At 39.5% G+C, this 27,035-nt stretch overlaps 1 protein-coding gene across 1 annotated transcript in view; it reads right to left on the bottom strand.

The window, feature by feature from the left end:
* ROS1 (ROS proto-oncogene 1, receptor tyrosine kinase) overlaps window positions 1-27,035 on the bottom strand; it is a 66,159-nt gene that overhangs the window by 16,031 nt on the left and 23,093 nt on the right. Inside the window, exons 18-38 of the mRNA XM_054393024.1 lie at window positions 25,548-25,648; window positions 23,784-23,998; window positions 22,115-22,279; window positions 21,370-21,531; window positions 20,043-20,299; window positions 19,138-19,201; window positions 18,276-18,478; window positions 16,823-17,031; window positions 16,033-16,319; window positions 14,806-14,982; window positions 12,248-12,465; window positions 11,346-11,487; window positions 8,553-8,785; window positions 7,430-7,606; window positions 6,288-6,462; window positions 5,695-5,812; window positions 3,444-3,631; window positions 2,737-2,829; window positions 2,055-2,190; window positions 1,477-1,639; window positions 1,141-1,205 (exon numbers count right to left, since the gene is read on the bottom strand). Coding sequence (XP_054248999.1) covers window positions 1,141-1,205; window positions 1,477-1,639; window positions 2,055-2,190; window positions 2,737-2,829; window positions 3,444-3,631; window positions 5,695-5,812; window positions 6,288-6,462; window positions 7,430-7,606; window positions 8,553-8,785; window positions 11,346-11,487; window positions 12,248-12,465; window positions 14,806-14,982; window positions 16,033-16,319; window positions 16,823-17,031; window positions 18,276-18,478; window positions 19,138-19,201; window positions 20,043-20,299; window positions 21,370-21,531; window positions 22,115-22,279; window positions 23,784-23,998; window positions 25,548-25,648 — 3,548 coding nt within the window. The remainder of the gene's footprint in view (window positions 1-1,140; window positions 1,206-1,476; window positions 1,640-2,054; window positions 2,191-2,736; window positions 2,830-3,443; window positions 3,632-5,694; window positions 5,813-6,287; window positions 6,463-7,429; window positions 7,607-8,552; window positions 8,786-11,345; window positions 11,488-12,247; window positions 12,466-14,805; window positions 14,983-16,032; window positions 16,320-16,822; window positions 17,032-18,275; window positions 18,479-19,137; window positions 19,202-20,042; window positions 20,300-21,369; window positions 21,532-22,114; window positions 22,280-23,783; window positions 23,999-25,547; window positions 25,649-27,035) is intronic.

Genomic DNA, 27,035 nt, shown 5'->3' with positions numbered 1-27,035 from the left:
CATTTAAAAGTAATATTTTCCAATTATCTATTTTCCCAGAATTTCCAGTTTGGGATTATAAGCAAGAAAGACCCCAAAATTTGAACTATGGGAGCATATAATTTCCATACTACACACAAAAGAGACCTTAACTGAATTTGTGACTGCTGGGTAAATATAGCACAGCACTTACTCTTTGCCATTAATTTATGCTTTAATGAAACAGTTCCTTTTTTGAATTCATAAACCTCTTTCCTCATTCAGTGTATAATATGTGGGAAAAAAATAGGCAAAAACTTCAGAATATTTTTAAAAAATATAAACACACAAAAAAAAAATCTATGAAAGCTAATTTCAAATTTAACAACACTGTTTTCTGTACAAGATTTAAAATCCTGTTTTCAAACGATGCTTCTAATTCTCTGCACATGAAACAAAGGTCAGAGAAGTGCATCTGAAAACCAAACTACACCCTCAGTCTTATGTTGCCAGCTGAAAACTTCAGCTGAACTTCTACTTTTTCTCTGTGGAGACTCTGGAATACCAGATTTCTAGCATGCACACAGACCTCTCCATGTGAAATTCTTGCACTGGTGACAGATTCGTTTCATTGAAGCCTGCCTCGACAGAAGAGGTTTGTGGCAGCCTCTAGTGGTAAATATGCATACGTTCAAAACTCAATTTGCAGAGCAAATTGAGTCTTCAAGGTACCAGCTTGTTATGATATGGGTTGGGTTTTTTTGTTAAAAGGGGATTAGTGAAATGTTGCCCAATTGCTTTTAACAACTAAGTTGTAGGTGAACAAAGATACTGAAAAATATCAGTCCAAACCCCAGTAAATCCATGATAGGAGCCTACTGAATTTGCAGTCTGCTCATGAGTTTTAAAGCTTGATTTCTATAACATTCACCAGCAGTGAGAGATATATATAAAAATAAATAAAAATAAAAATTATATCTATATATGTGTGTATATATATATATATAAAAATTATATATATATTAGCAGAAGCTACATATAAATATATAGATATTTTAGCAGAAGCAGGAGAATGCCCCAAAAATGCTACAGTAATTTGTTTAGAAGAAAGGGTTGCTTTCATTCCTCTCACCTCCCATGACACCAGCTTTGAAGGGTGCCCAGTGGCACTGCTGTCCCTACCTCATTAGGTGTGCCTCCTTCAAGAATTCACTCTTCTCGTGGTCTGTTGCACCTTTCTTCAAGGTCTACACAACAGAAAGCAAATGTGTAATAACACTTAGGTCACCACAACCATTATCACATAGTGTTTAAGTGAAGCAGTCATAGACATGGCCTTAAATACACATTATTTTCCAGCAATCATTACAAGGACATAGGCTCAGATTGAAGTGACTTGCAAGAAATACTGCAAGGAAATACCCCAATCGGTCAACATTTTTTCTATGGTATATCCTCTGAGCCAAATCTCTCTGCCCATACAATACTCTTGCCAGAGAAATACACTGCTGCAGTTACCTTGACTGCTACTCTGGATTCTCCACTTCCATCTGCCAGGATATCTACTGCAGTCCCTTCATACACCTCTCCAAATGCTCCACTTCCTAACAATTTGTGTAAGTTCAGTTTGTCCCGAGGGAAAGCTGGCAATGATTCAATCTCTGCTTGAGAAGGAAGAGTGCTGCAAAACAGCAATACCAGTCATCTGTTCATGAACCTAAGAATGCTTGAAATGTTATTAACATTCTTCCCCAAATAAATCTGGTGTTATTTGTCTCATCAGGTATGCTTAAGAGGAGCTCAGGCAAAACCTTGTTGCTTGGAAGCTATTGGAAAACACCAGGTAATCTTCCTTCCCCATGCACTTGTGTTTTTGCCAGGGTGAGTGTGCAGGGTGGGCTAGGAGCAATCCAGGCCAGGGTGCATGCCAGGAAGCCAGCATGGTAGGGTATGCTTCATAGCACTTCTGCCCTGCAGTGAAGGTGCAGCCCTTAACTCCACCTTGAGGTGTCAGGGATGAGTGCACTGATGAAAACCAGTCTGGGAAGCCCTCTTAGATGATTTTGTCCTGAAAATACTTCTGCACAAGGACATACCTTACAGCATAACAGGCATTGGCTAGTCCTACTGTTTCAGCTATACCCCTGAGTTGAGCTAGTTCTTTATCTTCTTTGATAAACACTATATTGCCAGGCAAGGCTTGTTTTCTGGATTTCCGTCTCTGGTGCCATACTGGAACAGAAATGCAGACTGTCAGATATTTAACTCTGAGAGCATCCTAACATACAAGCAGGCTGAAAGGCTACAGGGTTTTTGTTGCTCTGCTCATGACCTCCTTGCAGCTCACTTAAGCAAGACATTTCCATCTAGCCACCACTTCCCCCGCCATGAAACACAGACAACTGCTCCTTGAGCTGAGAAATCAATCCATCATCCACTTCTGTATGTGCAAGATCCAAGCCAAAAGGTACACGTTTTTATAAGGATATAGAGGAACATCAGAGTTCCTTCAGCACTCCTCTGCTCTGCTTGCAAGGAATCAACAGCAAGAAATGCCCAAGGATGGAGTGAATTCATATCCTGCCCTTGATACTGAAAACACAACAACTCATCTCTAGAGCCTGTAAGAATGAGAATATACAAATTGCTGCTGGCTCCCACTCTGGGGATTGTTTAATATTTCTCCAAACCTGGAGGTTGATCCCCTCCAGGCTGCCTGAACTGCCTGTGACCGAGCCCTGGCAAACCAAGGACATGCAAAAAACCTCATCCACATACCAAAACCAAATAGCATGACTGTAGTTAAGCCCAACACAACAACTCCAATCACAAAAACAATGGCAGTGATACTCTCTGGGGAGATTGTAGTATCTGTTAAATAGAAATGGGAAAACTGGTTAATGACTGTACACACAAAGGATGTCAGTCCTATGGAGCTAAGCAAATCTGAGAGAACCCTTGAGCTGCCTGCTGTGCAAATGCCTTCCTCTGCATAAAGCTCTCTTGTAGGCTGCATGTAGATGTCTACATTTGAGCAGACCAATCCTCTCGTCCCAGCTCTTGACCATTCCTGTGGCAATGACCTACTACGTGAATGAAAAGAGGAGATGTTGAACTATTTCACCCCTCAAGGTGAGATTTTTCAAAAGTCTAATGTTCTGGCTGAAGGCAAGAAGGAATCTTCACATCCTTACCCAGTATGGGAGCCTGCTTTTATTTCAAGCATCATTCCATGACGCAAAATGCAGGGACAGAGATGCAAACAAGTATGAATGAGCAGAAGCAAATTTCAGACCCACTGTTCCATGCAAAAGAGTTGGGATGAACACTAGCAGCTATGGTCACCATATAGATGTCACCATTTATTCCCTCTTGCACACATTGCCTGTGCAGCACCATCATCATAATATACCACGTCTCTCTACATAAATTGGCATGGTAATTCTAAATAAAAAATGTGATGAGGACCAAAGTGCAGGACATACCTTCCCCCAAAATTATATCCTCACTTGTGTCACTGTATTCACCAAGTCCCAACATATTTGCAGCTGCTGCTCTGAACTGAAAAGTTCCTTCTAAGTTCTTGGCCTTCCATATACAAATACTGGCACAGGAGCCATTGTAAACCACCTCCCACAAGGACTTCACTTTGCTGGTGTTGCCAAGCTGCTTCCTGCAATGGGCACAGCAAATAAGCACAGGTATGTCATTAATATCCTGAGAGCATTTTACTGCTTCCCACTCCCACCCAGTAAACTGAACTTTGCTTCGATTTCATGGCCTTCACAACATCTCTCTGCCTGCATGAAAGCTCAGTCTGATGGTGGCTACAGAGCAGAAATTGTTCCATGCCATTTCAGCAATGCCAGGAATCACACATCTTTATCTTGGCATTGGAAATGAAATGCTTGAAGATTTTAGACACAAAAAGCTCCAGCATTTTTTCAGCTGTTTCAGTGTACACCTCACAGCCAAGATTTCAAAACCTTCTTATTTGGCTTTCAGGGGGCAGAAAAAAAAAGAACAACAAACATTTATTTTTGTGTCTTGTTAGAGTTTTTTTGTTCCCTGGACCTAGGGTAATTCAGTGGCTCTTATGCATCAGGTTTCACAAGCTAAACAGGAAGCAAGTTATTGGCAGTGAAGGCACAATTCTTTAGCTAGCCAGTTTCCCATAGCATCTGCTGACTGCTGGGTATTATTTCTTCCTTTGCCCATTGATTGATTGCTCACAATAAATTCAGAGCTGCTTATTCACCAACCAAAAGGAGATCATATATTCAAACTCAAAATATCATTTAATGTCATACAAGACAGTAATATTTCATGTGAAGTAACCTTCATGAGCAGGTCAATCATTTTCCCAGCACATTTTGATGCAGAAAAAGGTCAAATATATCTAAACCAGAAAGAAATGGGAAAACTATATGTTCATGTCTTTGGTGTGTATATGGCTCTACAAGAGCTGTATGAAAAACAGGGGTTGTTTCAAAGGGATATGTAAATATTTTCTTGAATGCTATGCAACTGATCTATTATTTTTCTACCTGGTATAAAAGGACCATGAAGCTCAAAGCAAAATTCAGCCATAAACATCAGCATGTGCACATTCACAGTGCAGGACAAAAGTTTATTTCCTTAAAAAAAGAAACTGAAGGAGAAAGACTGGATGAGGAACTTAGAGCCATGGTCTAATTGATTGGATAGTGCTGGGTGATAGGTTGGACTGGATGATCTTGGAGGTCTCTTCCAACCTGGCTGATTCTATGATTCTATGAGAAGCTAGAGCCTGATGAACACAGTGGCTAGCACACAGCTTTTATGCAAGCCAAGAGACTGTTGGCATATCAAAGTTATTACAGTCTCAGAGCATGCAGGTCAACACTGCAGTATGTCCACAGAAGTGTATAGGAGAAGCTTACAGCACTGGGAAAATGCGTCTGGGTGAAAACTTATACAGGTAAACTATGCCCAGCTCAACAATGCTGCCAGTTCTTAACTCTCATGAGCACAGAGTTAAGTGAGGAAGAAGAACTAACAGCTGATGTTTACAAATGGCTTCTCTCCATCAATCCTGATTTCAAAGAATGTCATAGGACTATCTCAGAAGATAGACTCTCCTCATTTTAAAACGATGTGTTAATTAAACCTTAAACAGATGCCTGCAGACTCGTGGTCGTATTCTGTCCATTCAACTCTTCCAACACCAGAGGAGGAATAAATGTAAATTTGTTCTCCGTAGATGCCTAATGGTTGTGACAGGTAGAGTCCAGGCAAACTGCATCTGATGACATACTGCTTTAAAAATGATCTTGCTATCCCATCTTGATGAGGATACTTTGTGATTTTTTTTTCCTGGCAACTTTCTAACATCTTTTAATGAGTCATCTGAACACTAAGATACCTCTACATATACTTATCCAAAAATAGATGCTACATTCTTGAAATCTGTGATTTGAAAATGTATCCAAATCTTCTAATTCACCAACATATATACAAATATATCCCTGTAGTCCAGGTCTGGAAATGTTGTTAATGTATGTTTTCTTCTAAGTTTTCCAGGAATTTCTAGAAACTGTGGTTATTTAGTTTACCCAAAAAGGAGTTCCCAGAAGAAGGGCCATTCTCATCACAGATAGTTCACTCTTCCCATCAGAACCAGGCTGAAAGCCCCTGCACACCTGGATTTGTTCTGAGCTGCTCCATGTTGAAAGCGTGCCTGCATGCATAGCTTACCTGCTTTCTAAGATGTAGTAGGTCAAGTTGCTTCCGTTGTCATCAGCCTTTTCCCACTGTACAGAGTTTTTACTGTCTTCTGCTTTTTTTGGAACTCCTGGCTTGCTGGGAACACCAGCTTAGGCCAAACAGAAAGAAACAGAACCCTTTAAATGTATTTATAGCAAAACAAAGGGCTAATGGACACAGAGAAAAATCAAGCTGTGCACATGGGTGTTGAGACATACAAAAGGATGGAGAATCTCCATCAGCAATCCCTATGGAGAATGAATCTTTGTCCTTCTCTTTGCAAGGGACAAATTCAAAATTCTCATCCACATACAGCCCTTCACAAGCAGTTCTGAGCCGACACAAACAGGCATCTCATTTCAGTTTCCCTTACTGTTTCCTCTCTTGCACTTGGAAGTGAACCTCATTTTTTCCCTTCTATCATTTTTTGCATGTATAGTACTGTGCAATTTATTTTTCAAACACAACTATTGGCTCTCAGTATAAGAAAATTTCCTACTAAACTTTACAAATACTGTGTTTGAATATTCACATCCTGAAGAGAGTCTTAAAATCTGGCTACCTTACATTCATTAAGTGCTCACCTGTAGTTTTAAAGCCTGTGGAAGAAGAAGTGCTCTTCAGTCCTGTAGTGTAAACTACTGTTGCTCTTACAAGGTAGCTGGTTGAAGGAAGAGTTCCTGTGAGATTGCATGTGTAAACCAGCTCTGAGATGCATGTAGTGTTTGCAGGAGAAAACCAGCCACTTTTTGTTTGCCACTAGAAAAATAAAATAGCATTGGAGTCCACTTTCTTGCTCTGCTGAAAGTACCACACAGCTCTATTCGTGGAATGGTTAAGTGCTTTGCTACCTTTTAATGTCAAGGAGGAGAGATCACATGCATGCCATTTCAATCTTGGGACTTTGTCCTCGTAGAGACCAAGGACACAAAACCCAGGGTTTTTTTCTTTGTTTTCAGACCTACAAGTCTTGGCAGCCACAACGGACAACAGATTAAGTGACCCCTGTGCACGGCCAAAAGGAGTCTTTCCCTTGCTTATCTCTGTGCAGCTTGTATTTCTGGATCACTCTGGCATGCCTATGAGTTCAACTTGCCATGATACAACTGAGAGGAGGCAGTTTAGTGGAATTTTGCTATGACAGGGCAGGGAAATGTTGGTGTAAGCCTCATGAATACAATTATTTATGTTAAGCAATCTATGTGATTCAGTTGATATTATTCTGTGTCCAGTGGTCCAGACATGGAAATCTGAAGTTTCCATCCACTGCAGCACTAACTTACTTCCACAGTCTGCACTACAGGACCTGTTTCTCTCTCTGGCATTTTTTCCTATAGTAGGTAGTAGCTGATATTTAATGCCGAAAACCCTTTTCTTCTCTTTCTTGTGCAGAACAAACAGCATTTGTAGCTACAAGCCAGGTTGGGGGAGGGAAGTGAGGAAAGAGGGAGGGCACTCTACTGAAACAGGAGACCCAGGAAGAATCCTGATGGGGTCATTCAGGATGTCCTTTGACACTACAGAGTATTAAATGCTACAGCTGCACTCCCCCTTGTTCCTGGCAAACACTGCCTCCATCCTGCCCCTCCTGAGCCACTGAGACTGATGTCACCATGCCCAAATTATCCACTGTGTCCTTCATATACATCCTCCACCCTGCCCCTCTCACCAGAATAGAGTGGGTTAAATTTGCTCTGCTCAGGAAATAAAAAGGGAGAATTTTTACCTTAGCCAGCTCAAACCAGAAGCTGGTTTCATTGACATGCAGAGGAGCTCTCCATTTGAGCTGCAAGCTGGTGTTTCTGGGGACTATGTTGACAGGTGGAGGTGGGGTCTCAAAGGTTTTTGCAGTAACCTCAACGCTTTCAGAAAACCAGTTCTCATCAGGATGAAAAGCAAGGACCTAGATAGGAAACACACAAACTGTACAGCACCAGACTTCTTGTAAAGGTGGCATTAGCAGCTCAGAGTGTGCCAACAACTAGCCAAGCTTCTGCTTGCATTTTGGAGTCATTGTTAGCCCTCTGCCTTCAAAAGGCATTACTATATTGTTCTTGCTGTGCACTTTGCATGCATGCTGTATAATATGCTTTTATGTAAAACATGACTGCTGCAAGACAGAATCAGTCAACTATTAAATCAGTCATCACCTCTATCTCTATTGATGTATCAGATCCATTCTGGTTTGTTGGACTAAGAAAAAAATACAGGTTTGGGGTTTTCCTGGTTTTGTTTGGTTGCTTGGTGTTTGGGGTTTTTTGGTTGGTTGCTTGTTTGCTTGGTTGGTTCTTTTTGGCTAAATGAAAAGTTACTTCTTAAAGAGAAAGTGGCAATGGGCAAAATGTCTGAGTCTGGGTTTGGAAGAATGTATAGATGTTTCCTCTTTATGAAAGAAAGTATCAGATATGTTGTTTTCTTATGAAAAGCTTGCTTGTATCTTTTGGCCATGACCCATTGGCACTCTTTTACACCCTGTTTACTGCACTTCACCTAATCCTTCACAAGAAGGCATCCTCCTCTGAGAACAGAGGATACCTGTCTTTTGACCCTCTCTTAGCATGTTGCACCAAGTATCAGGGCAACAACAGCAGGATTGCAGCAAAACTTGTTTGCTCTTGAGATCTGGGAGGTGCTCCCCAAATAGAAGAGATCTCAGTCCTAAGGATTTAGTCTGAACAGCCTCTGTAGGAATAAACTGTGACATTTCATTTTCCTGAAGACTAAAGAACTGAGGGAAGTCTGCCCAGTTCTGAAGTCATCTTTTCAAATCACGGGTACAGCTTTATAGAAGAGCAGCCTAAAGATTTACAGAGTTGTGAACAAACAGTTAGAACTCCTTGTAATTGTACCTTGAATGAATGTCTTGTTCCAGGTCGGAGCCCAGTGACAGGCCAGGCAAGTGTCCCATTTGGAAATTCACTTTTTCTCAAAGGTGTCGGTGGGACAGGAGATAAAAAATTGACAGAGATCTGATAGCGGATGGGTTCTAGAGGTCCATTGGGCTTCAGAGGTTCACTCCAAAATATGCTAATGATGGTGTCAGACAAAACCACGGCCTGAATGGATTCAACTGCCTCTGGTACTGAAACAGAAGGGAAAATTAATCTCCTTTTTTAGGAGCAGATCTCACTAGAGGGTTTTTTTTGTTGTTGTTTGCTTGCTTGTTTGTGCTTTTAATTTATTTATTTAAATTAATTTCATTAATTTTATTTATTTATTTATTTCATTAATTTAAATTATTTATTTGTTTTAATTATTTATTTTATTATTTCATTCTTTGTTTGTTTATTTATTCATTTATAAGCCAAGAAATGTTGCTAAGGAAAGAAGAAGAGGTTACAAGAATAAGAATATGGTGCATTTACAGGAGTCAAACTGTATGGATTTAAAACTCATATTCTTGTTCAGTCAGGCAGTTGCAGACAAGCTCAAAATACTTTGAGGGACATTTTTTAGTATCTGCTTGGCTATTCTACAGTGCAAACAGACAAAAAACCCAACCAGATGCTGTCCTATACCTCTACATTTATAGTTGTATCTCAGAACTCCTGCTCTCTATTAGTTCCCTAATCAGGGTCTCAGAGTGAGTTTATTATCGTACTTGGATATACATTTTTTTAAAAAGTACTCATACATTATTTCAATTTGAAAGCCTTTTCTTGAACAGAAATATCTGGAGGAAGTAAAAACAAACCTAAGCATCCTTTGTCATAATTTTACAATTTTTGCTCTGAAATTCATGGTCTGGTTGAGGTGTATAAGCAACGAATTGGGTAGTTCATCTGATGTCCATGCCAGCTGGTTACTGACTAATTGTTCTGGGAAAATCAACCTTTTCTTGGAAGCTTTGAGATCAGAGATTTTGAAGTGATATACGGCACGTATTAAAAATTAATTTTTCCTCTTTAGCTGTCCAGATAGTGCAGTTTCTTGCTAACTTTTTACCTGTGTGTACCACCGTACCAGAATGTTGGGTACCTATGCTATAATTTATGCCCTAGCAGCAAGACTGCAAATTATTTAAAAGAAATGTGCAGAAGCTCAACTAGTGAAGAAGAAAAAAAATTCTTTCACCAGCCAAAATATATGTGGAGTAAGAGTGACACTCTGTGGCAAGAGCAATGCATTAATTTTTCCAAGTTGTCTTCCTTTTTTGTTTTTTTTCTCTGTTTTTTCATTCATTCCCTCTATCTTGCAGTTTGTTGGAAAGCACAGATTAATCTAAGCTTCTTTTGTTACAGAACTGAGGGAAAGAGAGGGAATTCACACAGCTTCAGAGGTGTGAAATAGTGTACACACTTCAGGAGGCTCTAGCAGCATCTGATTACAATTTAAACTAGTAGTTACATTCATGAAATTGAGAACATAAGTGCCAGGACACAGATATATATTCTGCTTACAGCTGGTTGGAAGTTTTTCAACAAATTGTGAAAAGCTCTGGATATTGATACAAATACATATTAGAAATGACCAGAGTTTAGGAGCTGGTGTGGTTCTTTGGTTGTTTTCTCTCTGTTGTTGTTGTTGTTGTGGGTTTTCTTATTTGTCTAGGACTTTATTTTGATCCCGACATTTTGTTTTGCCCCAACTAGAGAAGCCTGTTCCGAGTTTCATGTTTCATTTTAACCTGAGACCGAAAAATTCCATTTCAGTGGAGCAACCCAGTCTCCCATTTCATATGCTATCTTTATGTTTCACCACTGAAAGGGTGCACATTGCTGCAGGGTGGCTCAGTTCACCCCACGAAGATGCAACGGTGTGAATTCCTGCCACATCCCAGTAGTATTCAATCTTACTCAAGCACTGTGCCATGCAAATTGTGGATTCCCATGCAAAGAATTGAAATCTTTTAATCATAAGTTTTTCTTATTTTTCTACCATAGACTCCTTAGGAATACACTTAAAATATTCAGAGGTCCACCTAAGTTGAAAGTCTGTTTGCTTGATGTGCATGTTAAGAGGAAAAAAAAATAGCATATCTGATGGCTTCTTAATTTGTTTCTGCCATAATTGGATCGGTTTATTGATGCATTTATTTTCAGATAATCCCTAACCACTCCATTCTCTGCCCTAAATGACAGAGTGAACATTCAAAGCATTACTCCTAGCTTTCCTCTTCCAGTGCAAAAGGGACTGAGAAGAGCACACCAAAATTCTTGAAACCAACTGAAAATGTAATATTTTCATTCAGGCCAAGAGAAATAAAAATGAAGTGATGCCTTTTCAGCCTGGATCACAGCAAATCATTATCCTACGTTATCTTAAGAAACAGTAATCATGAGAATAATGCCGAGGTAAGAGGAAAAAATGCTGAATGAATATTGACTGCATATATTTAGACACATGTAACCACACATACATTCAAGCACAACTTATTAAAAATGTGGTCCAAAGCAGAAACTGCAGCTGGTTAGCCACTTTTAACCATAGTTTATCTTTCTTCAGGAAGCCAATGAGCAAAAGCATTAAAGAATACACATTCATCATTCATCACAAGGTCAAAACCTTGTGAAGATCTACACAAGTAACATTTTAAAGGAGAAAATTCCTCTCCTTTCTTATTTGCAACACAAACTTGTACACACCTTCCTTTAACTTCCATGAGAATTCTGCTCAAAATCAAAATAAACCATGAAACAAACCTCCATACAGAGTTGTGCCAACTGTCTCTTCTCCTGTAGGCAACACTTCCTCATCTGAATAGTAGTTTTTTACTGCAACTTGTATCAAATAACTTGAAAATGGCTGTAGGTTGCCTATGATGGCTGTGAGACCCTGAAATTCCTGTAATTTAAAATCAGATAATAAAGGTATTCTTAGAAAAGAGAGTCATATGTCACACCAATCATTTCTCAATGCAATGAGAGTTATAAAGTAATACAGTAGTGATTTTGTATTCTAATACATTTTAGTATTTAAAAAAAATGTTAAAGTGATAGTTTGGGTAATGGAACACTACAGAAAACACATTTGAAAAAAATGTTAAAATGGTAGTTTGGGTAATAGATCACTAGAGAAAACACAAAATTAAAAAATCTTAAAATGATAGTTTGGGTAATAACTCTCTACAGAAAACACATAAAAAATAATGTCAAAATGACAGTTTGGGTAACAGATCACTACAGAAAACACATATCAAAAAAGCAAGCTGCTGTGTAATTAACATGGTTATATTTTTCAGTGGCTGATATTTAAATAGGAAATGGCAAAGTCCATAACAGAAGAATATTTACAAATGCAAGTACAACTACCACAAGACATAAAGGCAAGCCATATGGTTGCTGGACAATCTCAAGAGTAAATAGATTAATATCAACCACAACTGCTCTTTGTGCAAGTAGAAACTGAATACTCATTTCAACAGGGTGTTAGCAAAGGTATGTTGTGAAGTAGAGAACTACTTGCACAAAGGAAAGCTAAGGGATCTATCACTGAACAAATACCAAAGAGAAAGGGGGTACAGAAGTGGGAGAACTGTCATAGAAAGTTAAGAGATGGTTTTTAAAATGACTAGAAGTGATATCACATTCCCAAATAGTCATACCAATACTTTTTGCTGTAGATCAGACAAACAGTAGCTTGAGTTCCTGCAGTCATTCATCATTTGCCTGAGAAATACCAGGTAGGTTGGCGTAGGCTGAACTGTGCCAGGACATAACTCCTGTGGTGTGACAGGTGGCAAACTTAATGTAAAACTGGTGTTTGTTGTAGCAAGGATAGTAGGTTTCGCAGTGTTTGGCAACAGAGTCAGGCATCTTTTATCTGGGAAAGACATAAAAAGAAAAAAAAAATACAACTATTGGACCAGCCCAAACTTGCAAGGGATTCTACCACCATTGCTGTGAGAATGCATAACCACAAAACATTCTCTCTTGAGCTCACCAATAGAAACAGAAAAAAAAAATCCCACCTGAATGTACAGTATTTGATTACTTGCATGGACACTACAAAAGTAGTGGTCATCAAAGTCTCACTTATGTTGTCTAAGATGCAGATTTACTAAAGGTACAGACTTACTGAAGAATTTAAGTTCTTCTTTCAGTACCTATATACCTTGGTAATCTAGGTGGTAGTTGCTCTGCTCTCAAGAGCAATACACATTCATGAGCCCAGACTTGTTTGTCACAGAACAGACAGATATGCAAAACAAAAAGCATCTTTCTTTATCAATTAAGTGTTATCTCCCTTTTGTTCCAATCAGCTTTTAATGTGTAAAGTTCATAGGAACAACAGGGAAAGGGTAGGCAAATTTTAGAAGGAGAAAAGGAGTCCACAGGGAGAAAACAATAGAAAATTACTCCATGGCAATATAAAAAAAGTTACAAAAGAAAATCCCTCATCACTTGGTGTACTTTTAAAAATTAATTAAAAATATATTAAATGGACTTGCTGCCAAGAAGGGAAAGATTAAAGTACATGTGTGGTGAAGATGGTGCAAGGACAAAGGCTTGCCCTTAGGCCAGAGCAACTGACCTCATTGTCAGATCTTTTCTCCTCAAATGAGTAACACTGCCATTCCTACCAAAGTCAGGTTCAGGCAGATATTGCCAGGAGAATAAAGAAGTCTGTTTAACAGAAATAATGGCAAGGTTGCATCTTTCTCAATGTTATAGTTATCTAGAGTAGTAAAACTCCCATGGGAAACGTTACAGAAGAAATAAAGGATTGAGTCGTTTTCAGAGTTAGATTTTCTGTCAGGCAGTTCCACAGAAATCTGTTTTCCCTGACAAGAAAATCCTTCACTACATATTCAGTCCCCTTTCCCCTAACCTTGAAGAGAAATCATTCTCTCACAGAATCTGACAGGACAATAATTTTCACTGAGTACTTCTGATGTGTTAAATGATCACCTGACATCACATCTCTGGATGGCAATGAAAAGGTTAGAATGAAAGAAAACTCTAGCAGTGCTCCTTGCTCACATCACTAAAGCAATAAAAAGCATGTCAGTCAACACAGCTGGTCTTTGCAAACATCACTTTTTCACCTATACACTACTTGCTTTCAGTACTGAGAAGAGGAAGAAAATATTTTTTTCTTATTTCACCCAAACACGTAAGTAAGAAGAGCTCTGTGGGGATCTCTGGGTAGAAATAATCCCTTTGGACTGAAATTTCCCTTTCTGCACCAGCTAAGCCTGGGGCTTTTTCAGGAAACCCCATCCCTGGGGAGGGGGATTGGTACATTCTGTACCAGGGCCAAAACAGGTTCCTGCATCAGTGCCAAGCCCACACAGACCTCATGGGAACAAACTTGTCTAGAGTGTTGGTAAGAATAGTCTGGGCACTGGTCAAAGCAGCTGCAGGCAGGAGTAATTCTTCCAGCTACTCAAAACAACATGAAATTCTTTTATTTCAAAAACCACCATCCTATTAAAATATTCTCTTGCCTATTTGTCAGATTTTAATGCAAAACTGAAGTTAAAGAACTATTTTGAGGATATTCATGATGCTAATAGCTATTCTGAACCTCTGCAATCAGTATAGGAGCCATTACTCTCTAGTAAAACCAATTTTTCTTTCATTATCATTCTACAATGGTTTGTTTCAAATATTAGGAGTTCTGAGTGAAGCCTCTATCTACTATAATATAAGCTGCAATTGCCTCTCAGGTTTTTTTTTCATAAAACATTTTAATAAGCAGAGTTCTTATCACTTTGTCTTTGGAAGGACAGACTTTTTTTTCTTTTTTTTTTTTTTTCCAGCAACCCATACTTTTGAACAAACTCAGAAATTTGTATCATGATATGGATCATTCTCAAGCTCTTGCTACAACACTTTTTGGACGTGTTTGCTCTTTTCTGTGCTTCGGTGTGATCCACCTTTTCTAATTCTCCTTTGAAAGAAGGCATAGTTTCATGGTAACTTTTGAGACATTGAAACACAAACAGTATCTGTCATCACAACCTTACATGTGGTCCAACACAAGGCCAGGACTTACAGTCATCCTTTTAAAAATGTGCAAGGTGAATTGTTTCCCTCTAGAAGGCAGCTGGATCTGTAAAGCAGACTTTACATAAATACACAGAGCAAGATCTGCAGTTCAAAGACGTGCTTTGGAATAAGCTGGTTACATTCACAAAACAACCCAAATCCCCTCTACCTGGGTACAGTTGTGCTGCTGAGTTGTAGGCTAAGATTTTCAGTTCATGATTTGCTCTCTTGTGAAGAAAGTATCTTGTGCTTGTTTTATTTGCTAGCCAAATTTCAGCGCATTCTTTTGTTTCAGTGCTCCAGTATATAAATTGCTTATCAGCAGTCAAGCTGACAATTTTCTTACCTGTAGGAAAATAGTGAAGCTTCAGAATAAACCCCTGAGCAGACAGATTTACAAGAAAAAATATCATATAGTTCAGCTTCAAAATAAACCCTGAGCAGGAGACAATTCCACAAGAGCAGAGGGATGCTTGTATTCACAGTGAGTATATATGGGTGAGTATCTTGGTCATACTATATCTTCAAAGACCCCTTCTGGTAAAGAAGTCTGGTCTTTTCCAGTGGGTCTCAAGAAGCTGAGACACTTTGGGGTTTTTTTCAGGTTTACAAGTGTAGATTTAAAGGCTTTTAATTACCCATAGTTATGAGAACTGCAAATCAATTAACAAACACCAGAAATAAAGCACAAGAGCAAGAGCTGTCTACAGAGATTTTCACCACCTTTCCAAGATGAAAGCCACAGTGCTCTGCCATCTCCCGGTGTTGTGCAAATTTATTTACATTCTTTTACCTTTCTGCTCAAACTCTGTGAAGAAAAATTAAAAGCATAGCCTTAAAACCATCACACCCAGGAACAACTAAGGCAGTTCCTCTGGTAACACAACTCTTTTAGCAGTATTCCTCCAAACGGAGCTGAAAACCAGGTAGCCAAGTGCTACCATTACAAGTGCAAGACAGATGTCATACAAGAGTCTACTTTGCATGAAGTGCCCTCCCCACATGCTGAAGCCTGCGGTGACACTTTCAGGCATGATTTGAGATAGTATTGTATTTTTCCATTGAGATAAACTGTGATAGGTGTATCAAATAGAAAACCCTAGCAAAATAATATGAAAACTACTGACATGTAACATTTGAGGCTGCAGCACCTTCATTTGATGTACATCTCACTAGAATACATACATCAGTAAAATCCTCACACTGCTCTTTCTCCCAGTTTGTGTCAATGGGGCATACAGCTACAAACATAGCGCACAGACATTTTGTTCATCTTGCTTATAGATGAATCAATTATATAATGAAAGTGCTTCATGAAGGCTGTTTTCCTGAATGAACATTGCTTAACATAAGAAACAGCAAGAATCACAAACTACCTAAAATAGAACACTCAGACCTTGAAAACTTGGTATTTTGGTAATTCTCCAGCAGTGGCAACCATCCACATCTGAGGCCCATATTTCATTTCTTCTTCTGACAAAGAGTAGCTGGGGATTCTTGGAGTCAGACACATCTATGCTCATAAGTCTTTCTAGCTCTGCTTCTGCCACATTGCAGGTGCAGGAGTTCCTCATTTGTTCTTTTACTGATATGAATCCCAAAATGTGGTGCACAGTGTCATTCAGCGTATCATAATAAAGCATGTGGCTGCCAAAACCAAGCTCTTCCATCCAGTACAAGCGGCTGCCAAATAAAAAGCACTGCTTACAGGAGAGAAACTTCAGTCTGGGCAATCCTGTCAGTCAGTTACAGCACTAAATGCAATCCTGTGGGTGGCTACAGTCACAAACCTCCCAAATATTTAAAAACATGAATATTTGAGAGTGATTCCAGGTGTTTAAAGGGCATTTTTGAATGGAAGGTCACAATAGCTGACTAGTCTGGGTAAAACAGTTACTGTAAAAAAATATTGTCTGGTGCTGATTTCCACTTGCATCACTTAAATGGAAGAATCAACCAGTATATAATGATCATTGGAAATATTTACTCAAACACAGATTATCTTGTTGAAATTAGGAGTGTCCAAATCCAACCAGCAGTATAAAAGTACAACTGCATCTAGAAATTTCTGGCATTGTCAAATGCAAAAGTCTCATGTACTATAAAAAGACTTTTTCAATCCTTAGATTAGATTAAAATAACGTTTCGAATCTACTTTTTAAAGCTATTAGTAATCTATGTCTTACCTTAAGAAAGGATAGTAGAACAGAGATGATACAGTTGAATTTTTACCCAACTGTATATTCAAGGCTTTTAGAGATTTTATCTTGAGCTGAAGATCAAAAACAAATATTTGAGTTTCATTCCATAGTGTTTTCAAGGCAACAAAGAGATGTCTTGCGATCCAGTCAACTGTGATGGCTGTGGCATTGTGAAGACACGGGTCTTTGAAAAACTTAAGAAAAAAAATAAAAACATTACTAACACTCCTTCAGAGTAGAATTTTCCCACCCAGTGTTAGGATATTATAAAATTAGATCTATTTCTGAAATAATTTCTATTTGTCAAGTAGAAGTCAAAACATAAAGAGATGCCCTGGAACAAAGTTTCCACTATGATTATGCAAATGAAAACTATTGTTTCACAAACCTCATTTGTTGCTTCCATGTTGCTTCCATATGCTTGAAATTACCATGAAATCAAGTTAAATGGCATTTGAGAGAAAATAAGAAATGTATTTAACAGCATGAATTTTACATTGGCTGCTGAAATAACTTATCAACAAAGCAGATACAATCAGGAAAATCATACATGGTTAATAGGACAATTTTACCTATGGCATACTCTATGGCTGATTCTAATAGATACTGATGGCCAAAAAAAAAAAAAAAGAAAAAAGGAATTCCAAACTTTATTATACATATTTTATTGCTAGAAAGGAATATCTTCCAGCTTTCCAGCTAACCTCTTTCATATTGTATCTCATACAAACTCACAGTCCTTAAGAAAATTGTGTCTTTCCAGTTCTGGTTTCCCCACTGTATTTTGCCTTTAAACGTGTTTTGTTCATCATGATGCTCCTTTTCTGTTTCAACTATTCATAGGTTCATAGAATGGTTTAGATTAGAAGGGACCTTCAAAATCATCTAGTTCCAACATCCCTGCCATGGGCAGGGACACCTTCCACTAGCCCAGGTTGCTCCAGGCCTCATCCAGCCTAACCTTGAACATCTCCAAGGAGGTTTCATTCACAACCTCCCTGGGCAACCTGTTCCAGTGTCTCACCACCCTCACTGTAAAGAATTTCTTCTTAATACCCATTCCAAATCTCCCCTCCTCAAGCTTCAATCCATTCCCTCTTGTCCTATCACCACAAGCCCTTGTGAAAAGTCCCTTTCCAGCTTTCTTGTAGGCCCTCTTCAGGTACTGGAAGGCTTCTCTAAGGTTTCCCCTTCTCCTCTCCAGGCTGAACAGCCCCAACTCTTTCAGCCTGTCCCCATAGGGGAGGTTCTCCAACCCTCTGTTGAGGTAACAGGAACTCTTTTCCGGGAGCACCGGAACTGGATGCAGTACTCCATGTGGGGTCTTTGGAGTAAGGCTTTGACTTCTTCAAAAACATCATTAACCCCCAAATAAAGATGATAACTGGCCACGTATTTTCCTAGATTCCCTCAAGCATGGGAATGAACAAAAGAATACCTGGGACTCTGAAGCAACCTGTATGCTCTGAATCCAAAGAGAATCTTCCACGATATAGTACACTCTGCCATCATCAGCAGTGTAACAGATGTCCTTTATGTTTGTCTTAGCTGAACACTCCCACTCAGTACGATTATTGTCCATGTCAGTAAGAAATAACTTGTTGGCAGAAACAGTCAGAAGAGTTGGGACAGGGAAAAGATCTGGAAGGGAAAGGGCACAGTAGGATTAAAGAAAAAAAAAATAGGCAAACCACATTCTAGACAATAGCAATCTGTCATAAGGAAAGCAAGTACAAGATAAAAATAAATGATGGCCCTGCACAGATGATATTTGGGCCTATGTCACAGCATATAAATAAAATAATGAGCTGCCTTCTTGTCATCACATGCAAACTCCGAAGATTTTTTCAGTGGTGTTGTGGATGCTTACCTAAAGAATTTAAGCCTAGTCAAAACAGATTTGCTCACATAAATACCTTTAGCAACCCATCTACAAATAGCCTATGATCCCTAGTAGATCTCTTACTCTCCTGGTCAATTTTCACAGCCCAGTAAGAAATATTCCATGATCTCCAGCAAAACCTGCTGTTCCATACTACCCCAGGGTTATCTAGAAAAGTTAATTTAGCACAGGTTTTGAGGAAAGGCTTGAAATTCCTGACACTTCATCTAATGATAAGAAATGTGTTAATTATTTCATGTCAGAAGCTGTAATTTTTTCCTCTGGGGTGTCTACTGTAGGGTGGAACAAATGTGCTACAAAGGGTTCGAGGCTGTTTGTCAGATTACCAAATTCCTGTACTGCCAGTTTCACCACCTAGTACACACAAACCATGAGATGGCTTCTAAATCACCCATACCTGATGCTTTCCTCTCTGCTATTGCAGACAAAGGTCCTGGACCCACAGAGGTGAAGGCTTGCACCTGTGGGGCAGGAGATTGTTACATATGTTAAATAGCAGCATAAATGATTGCATTTGAGAGCCTCTAAAATCATAGCTAATGCCAAATGCAGAACCACATCCCCTGGCTGCTCAGCTAGGAGCACATGTGCCCTGTTCGACCCAAGGCTGAGCTGGTCACTTCAAAGGCTGCATTCAGAGTTGCACCATAGCTATGAAAAGAATTTTATGAAGACAATTCACACCACATCTATCAATTAGAGCTCAAAGGACACCTGGAGAGTCTTATCTCCCCCAGGCTGCAGCAATTCCTACTGCTGGTTGATGCTGCAACCAACATGGTGTTCTATACCATCAGTATGTCTACCACATACTGTTGTGCTTTTGTCTTTCAAATACACGTCTCTGTGTTCCAACCCTTTCACCACAACGAAAAGATGACCTCTCGACAAGTTTTAACATGAAAGTCTTTTTATGGAAGTCATCTGAGTCCTTGCATTTCTTCTGCAGTGGAACTTCTCTTGACATGTGTCTGTTTTAATGTCCTGCCAGACTCCACCAACTCAGGTAAATCTGTTTAACTTGCAGGTTTTATCAGAGGCTTTGGGAAACCTCTAGAAATATTTCTTCTTCAGCAAGCCTGTACAATACTGCAGCATTGTTTTCTGCCTTCTTTAGTGAAGAGTACAACATGTAGAAAGGTTAAGGCAGGTACTCACAGGTGAGTCAGGGACTCAGCACCTGCACAAGCAGAAACCACAAGTTGTTGCCCTAGGTCCAATACCATCTCCTAGGCAAACACATCAGGCTGGATTAATAAGTATCTACTATCTAACATGAGATAAACTCAGTACTTTTCATACCTGAAACCTTACTGTGACGTTGGGAAGCACATCCCTGAGAGAAAGGAGCCTCAGGGTGGGCCCAACATTGCTTGTGTTCCACTCCATGGAAGTGTTAGCAGTTTCACTCAACAGCTGATAGTAAACCCTGAAATGTGTCAATATTCCATTGTCTCTTTCAGGTCTGTCCCACCTCAACTCCACAAGGACTTTCTCATCCCTTTTATGTAGGTTATTTTGTGACACATATATTCTAGGGCTTGTAGGGGCTGAAGGAACTGAAAAAAAAAAAAAAAAGAAAAGATAAAACACATAGAGTGGAATATTTCTGTCTTGTAATTAACTCTCTTAGTCTTGAGCCTGACCTTTGCAACTGCAGTACTGATAGGGTCAGATAGCAACTGGTGACAAGTAAATTACAGAAGAATATCCGAGGGGTGTGTGTCAAGGTAAAGGTGACAGTTTCTTTTTAGTGGTGCCCAATGATAGAATAAGGAACAATGGGTACAAGCTGGAACACAGGCGATTCCACCTCAACATGAGGAGAAATGTCTTTGCTGTGAGGGTCACAGACCCCTGGATCAGGCTGCCCAGAGAGTTTGCAAAGTCTCCTCTGGAGACTTTCAAACCCTGCCTGGATCCATTCCTGCATAGCAGCCTGCCCTAGGTGATCCTGCTTTGGCAGGGAGATTGGACTAATCTCTAGAGGTCCCTTCCAACCCCTAACATTCTGTGATTCTCTGATCTAAAATGTCATGATTTTCATTGGTGTGTGGTTACTTGATTTTAACTTGCTCAGCTGAAAGGAGAGCTGTATGAACAGAGACAAATACACTCCTGAACTGGGACATATCTACTTAGCCAAGTTCTGTAGGTAACAATGGAGCTGCAAGAATTTTCACAACATAGAGCACACTCCATCCCCTCTCCTATTCCCTTTGAAACCTGCTGCAGCTCATAAGCTTAGTCAGTACTCCATTCACTCAGCATTACATTTTAGCTGGCTTAGCTTTGACCTGCATGAGAACAAAAATAAGCACAGCACTAAAAACTTAAAAGTGCGTAACATTAAAAACGTGGAAAGTGATTAACATATAACATGAGTCTTTGATGGTCATTGTAATGGATCTCAGTTTCTCTTTCTTGCTCATTGTGGACATGGTGGATATACCATCATGCACTTTCTGTTCCAAATCCTGTTGCTGCAGTTGTATGCATCTGTGTGTGCAATAGATAATTCCACAGATACCCAGGAACATGCCCTTGCAACTCTGTTGCCCTGAATTTTGCTCATTCCTCTGCAGGGTTTTACTTGTTGACACAGGAATGTGATTTAAAATTTCAGTACCTCCTTCAGGGGCTTGAAGAAATACAGATGTTGTTGGTGCCTTGCCCCAGTATGTGTATGGAGTGACAGTAAAATCAAAGACTGCAAATGGTTCCAGCCAATCGACTTGGTAGGATGGCACTGTCAGGTTATGGGGATGCAGGCACCGTTCGCTCTCCAGAGGCTGTGAATGAAATAAAACAGAATAAACATTTTTCCTGTTCTCAGAAAGGTCTCCACAAATTCCCCTCACCAAGCTGGTCAGCTAAATCAAATCAGAGCTTCTCTTCCTGTGAATGGTTGTTGTTTCACCAGCTGCTATGGCACTGCAGTGACGGGGAGCAATCTGCTAGCAATCTGCCCTTTGAATTGAAGGTAAAGTTTGCCAAATGTGCTAAAATTAAGCATGGATGAAGGCTAGATTTCCCAGACAGGCAAAGGCTGTCCTACTGGCAGCTCAGAGGACATTTCTGTCTCTGAGTTACTGTGAAGGCTTTCTCACACATCTTCAAGCACTGTGAGCTCCTTGCTTAGCACTTCACGCCCTGGCAGCTAATCCAGAGCTACTACTACACCCTTGTTCCCCCCTTTTTGGCCTCAGTGATGGAAAAACAGGACAGCTTGCTTTATATTTACTGATTAGTTTGGTTGCTTGGCTGATTTGTAATGCTGGAGAAGAAACAAACTGTATTTCTGTTTAAAAATAGATACATCAGCAAGTAGATGCAGTACTACATGTAGTTAATGAGGAGGGAATGCATGAATATCCTCACGTGTCGAGCTTTTGATCCCACACAGTAAAAGACAGTTCCCCATTCCACATTTGTGGAGGGACTCCAAGTGACATGAAAACATGAAGAATTTCCTTTAATCTTGAAGGAAGACTCTGGCACTGAATCTGGAATCACTTTTGGTGCAGAAGAAAAATTTCCTGTGCATAAAGAGAGGAAGAAATAATAATGATTCAAAGAACATGAGCAATAGGTAGGCTTTTCAAACCTGGCTTAAAACATTAAGACACTATGAAAAAAAATCCTGGAAGTTTTCATTAGGTAGAAAACAATGAATAACAACATCATGTGTCCTTTTTAGCCATACCCATCAGCTTTATATAATTGCACATTACCCAGGTATAGCCTGGTATATTTTTTAATACATATAAATATGTAAGTATGTAGATATACACGTGTGTGTGTGTGTGTGTGTATATATGTATATATATAAAATATATATAAATTAAAAAAATGCTGTTGTTCTTTTGTCAAATGACTAAGTGTCATGGTTGAGAGTGGGACAGATTGCTGTAATGCCCCTGGGGTGAAAGCAAAATGTTTCACACGCAGGGTTGGGGCACTGGAAAGTTTAAATGGAGAAGCTCTTCACAAGCTACAATCCTACAATATTACAATGTGTAGTGAGGAGCATAGCAAAGCATACAAAATACAAAGGAACGCATAATCTGGGTTTAACACAGAAGCTCATTAAGCCAAAAGCTTCACACAAAAACCTCCACCAAATCAGACCAAAAGTCCAGGACTCCTTTTCTCCCCAGCTGGGGTCCAATGTATGCCCCAGAGGTCTTTCTTACCCCCACCCCCCTCCAAACTGCTAGGCTGATTTCAGGCTGGCCAAGTCTGAAACTGCCTCCCCTTAGGCCTTGGGACTAGGCCCAAGCAGGAAAAATTAGTCCAGCCTTGAAGGCTGCAGATAGGACTGAAACCACCCTCCCTCCACACCAGATAAGGGACCTCACTGCATCCAGGGATGTGCAGAGGAAGAAAATGAACTGGCTTCTCAGCCAGCTTTTTAATGAGGTAGGATTTATGGGAGAACTTGAGGGTCCTTGAGCATCTCCCCTGTGAATAGAGACTGAGAGCCCTGGGGCTGTTTAGTCTTGAGGAGACTGAGAGGGGATCTGATCAATGTCTATCAATAGCTGAGGGGTGGGTGTCAAGTGGAGGGGGCCAGGCTCTTTTGGGTGGTACACAGTGATAAGGAACAATGGGTTCAAACTAGAACATAGAAGATTTCACTTCAACGTGAGGAGAAACTTCTTTGCAGTGAGGGTGACAGAGCCCTGGAACAGGCTGCCCAGGGGGGTTGTGGAGTCTCCTTCTCTGGAGCCTTTCCAAACCCACCTGGATGCATTCCTATGCAGACTACCCTAAGTGATGCTGCTCTGGCAGGGGGTTGGACCTGATGATCTCTTGAGGTTCCTTCCAACCTCTGATACACTGTGAGACTGTGAAATATATCATTTCCTGTGTCTACCCTCTGCACTGGACACTCTGGACAGCTTCTGCAGGTCTGTAACTTTGTGGTCTTTCTTAAAGCACCCAGTTCAAACTGGGACACTAAGGAATTTCTGAAATGAAGAATTGCAGGCTGATAGTGAATGCCTTTAACAAAGGGCTTAGACAAAGAAAATAATGTACCTGGCAAAGGTTTAAGTGATGTGTGAACGAGGGTAAAGGCTGCAAACTCTGCTGTTTGTGAGAAGGGAATGCTAAGGCTCTGATTGATTTCCTGAGTTGTAATGAACTGGAGACCATTAATCCAGAAGAGACGACCACTGTAGTATTCCAGTGCAGCCTGAGATACTTCTGAAGCACTCCATGCTGCAAATTCTGTGATGATAGCGTCGCCACAACTGTGAAAACACACATGAAATTAGCAGACTAATTGCTAGATGCATGTGGATAGAACAAGAGTTATGTAAGGTTTGACACATCAGTGTTTCTCATCACTCAAATTCTTAACACTCGTGTAGGAGGCAGGAAAACAATTCAAAAAGTTCTCCTTAAGTTCTCTAAAGCAGAATACTTTCAGAATGACACATTACAGGAGTACCTGGGGGAAAAAAAAAAAGATAAAAAGCTTTAATTCCCTTGATTTCATTAGAAAACATTTATAAAATCTCTTCATATTCTGATGCATGGGGATAGAAAATGGAGTGTTTTGAAAAACTCAGCCCACCTCCCTCAGCAATTTCTCTGCAACAATGGAGTCTGCTTCACAGAGTGAAATTAATTCAACTTCATTAGAGTAGGTCCTCAGATGAATTTGACCCTGCTAGTTTCCTTGATAACCTTCCATTATTTATTAAACTCTGCTGGGATCACTGGGGATTTAATCAGCCTTGTTAACTTCTCTGTCAAAATTTACAGGTTTTGTTGCTTTTTGAGGGTTTTGGTTTTTTCTTTTTTTGGTCCCAATTTATCTTCTGAGTAAGAGATTAAATATGTTGTAAGAGGCATGATTTTGCCATCTCAGAAATTGCTTCCAACTTAGACACGTGCTATCCAAAGCAAATTTGGAAAAGCTTTGACATGCCATCAGGTCCATGAGGTTGGATCACTTCTAATCTCTCTATTCTGGCATGCCAGGGACAATGATTTATGGCTGCCAATTGGTTCACAATGGAGCTGCATGTCCTAGCTAAAAGTAATCAACATATTTTGATTCTTCAAATGTTTACCATTAATCATAGCAAGTCTAAAATCAGACAGAAAATTCAGCTGATCCCACACAGAGCCAGCCTGCAACAATATGAGCACATGTAAATACAGATCAATTATGTTTAAGAAGTTTACTCTGATGCTTAAAAATAAAGAAGTTAATAAAACAGGCACCCTCCATAAGAAAAGGAGCAAAAATGTAGTTTCATGAGTCTGGCACTTGCAGAACAAATTACCATTTTTCTTGAGATCTTTGTATGTATTCAAGCTGACTCATAAACATAGTTTTGTTTTTAAACTTTGCCTTTCAGGAATAATGCAACCATTTCATGCTCAGGATGATCAAGAGGAGTACTGATTGCTCAGGTGAGAAAGTGATGTCAGTTTCAGTCCTAAGCTCTATGAAAGACCAACAGGTTAAAGCTCCAGGCACTTGAAAACTGTCAGGTGTTGTAAATGCCAAGATAAAATAGACAAGAAATTGTGATTATTTCCTAAAGCTAACTCTGAAATTCAATGAGCATGACCTCAATTGAGTTGAGTTTCCATACTGTGAAAACTGTGTTAACAACCACCTCAATATATATATCTTGCCATCAGATATCTGTGATCATTAGCTCTTCTTTGTTTGCTGTTAAATTGGTGACTGATATGCCCAGAACTGGACAAAATCAGTTTTTAAAGAGTATCACACACCCCAGAAAATACAGGCCTTCTTACCTCTCTTACATGTTTGCTTACCCTTTTTTGCAGAGAGAAACTCTGTATAGGTTTAGGCATAGACTATCTTGCACAAGCCAGTAAAGAAAACCATGGGTGAGATCCAACGTTAAACCAACCACCTAAGTGGGAAAAAAAAAAAAAAACAACTGGCAATTTAAACACACCCTCACTTCTGAGGCAGAAGCCCTTGGGCATAACTGTTGTCTACACAGCAAAATGAGCTGCTCTGCAGTGGCAAAAATTACATTACTGCCATGATTATTCATTCTAACATGAAAAGAGGTAGCACTAGAAAATAATCAAGCCCCCAGTGGACACCTATTTATAGCAGCTGATGATTTTCTAGATAGCATTTGATGACCACCTGTCACAGTGTTCATCCCTTGAGTATCAGAGTACTTCAGATATGGTGTTGCCATCAAGTGATTAGTGGAACTACCTATCAAAATTTCCAGTGCACCTCTGCTATTTTAATATTCTTTATCTGAAACAGGTGTTTGAGATCCAGTCTGAACATCAGATTCACCTTTTGAAAGGGGTATTTCAGCTCTTTTGTCTTTGCTTTCTAGCCTGGATTTTATGCATATCATTTCTCATGTGGTGCATTATTTCTGGAAAACACGTGCAAAATGTGTATTAATGTGTTTGGTAAAATAGGAAATATTTACGGTTTTGTACATAATTTCTTATTAAGTAGACAGGGGGCAGGAGGAAGAAACAATCTTCCTTTCATGACTTCAATATTTCATCCTCAGCTAAACCAGGTGCAAGGATTTTTTACTTTTAATAGGCCCTAATATTCAGAATAAGCTCTCTTGCTTTTGCAGTAAACACCAGATTCAACACCATATGCAACAATAACAGAAATCAGACGTCTAATAATTGTTCTGTGAGTAAAATAGAATTAGTTTCCACAAATTAATCTGCTAAATGTTATCAAGTTCAGCCTATGCCACGTCATTAGCACAGCTTACAAGTTGTTAGGGCCTCTCCAAACATGTTTTCCAGCAGCTCTCAAACTTCTAATCCAAACACTAGTTGTAGCTGTCCCTTATAAGCTTAAATTTCCCTTATGGATGTAAGTGGAGCAGCCTTTTTTCTTTCTTTTTTTTTTTTCCCATCATTAATAAACTGCAGAAGATGATGACAGGAAAGCAAATGCCACATCACTTAGTTGTCTGTTGGTCCTTATGTAATTAACTTCTTGACATATTTCTGTTGGCACTGTATGTCAGAAAATCAGGGTTTGAATGATTGCTCCTGTAGGTTTTCCTGACAAAAATATCTCACAGTATGTATGGTGCCTGACTGTATGTTTAGTCAACCATGTTATATTTTATCCCAGTTACCCCTATGATGCTCAGCACCCAAATTACATCTTTCTTTTTTCAGTATTTGGGTCTTCTTTCCTTGCCCCACTTTTTTCTTTTTTTTTTTACCCTTGTAACCATTTTCCCATAGACATGCCCATCTTCTTTCTCCTGATCCCTGTATCCACATCAATTA

Source organism: Indicator indicator, chromosome 27 (genome assembly GCF_027791375.1).
Source record: "Indicator indicator isolate 239-I01 chromosome 27, UM_Iind_1.1, whole genome shotgun sequence".
Classification (NCBI taxonomy): Eukaryota; Metazoa; Chordata; class Aves; order Piciformes; family Indicatoridae; genus Indicator; species Indicator indicator.
This window is presented reverse-complemented; position numbering and strand designations above follow the sequence as displayed.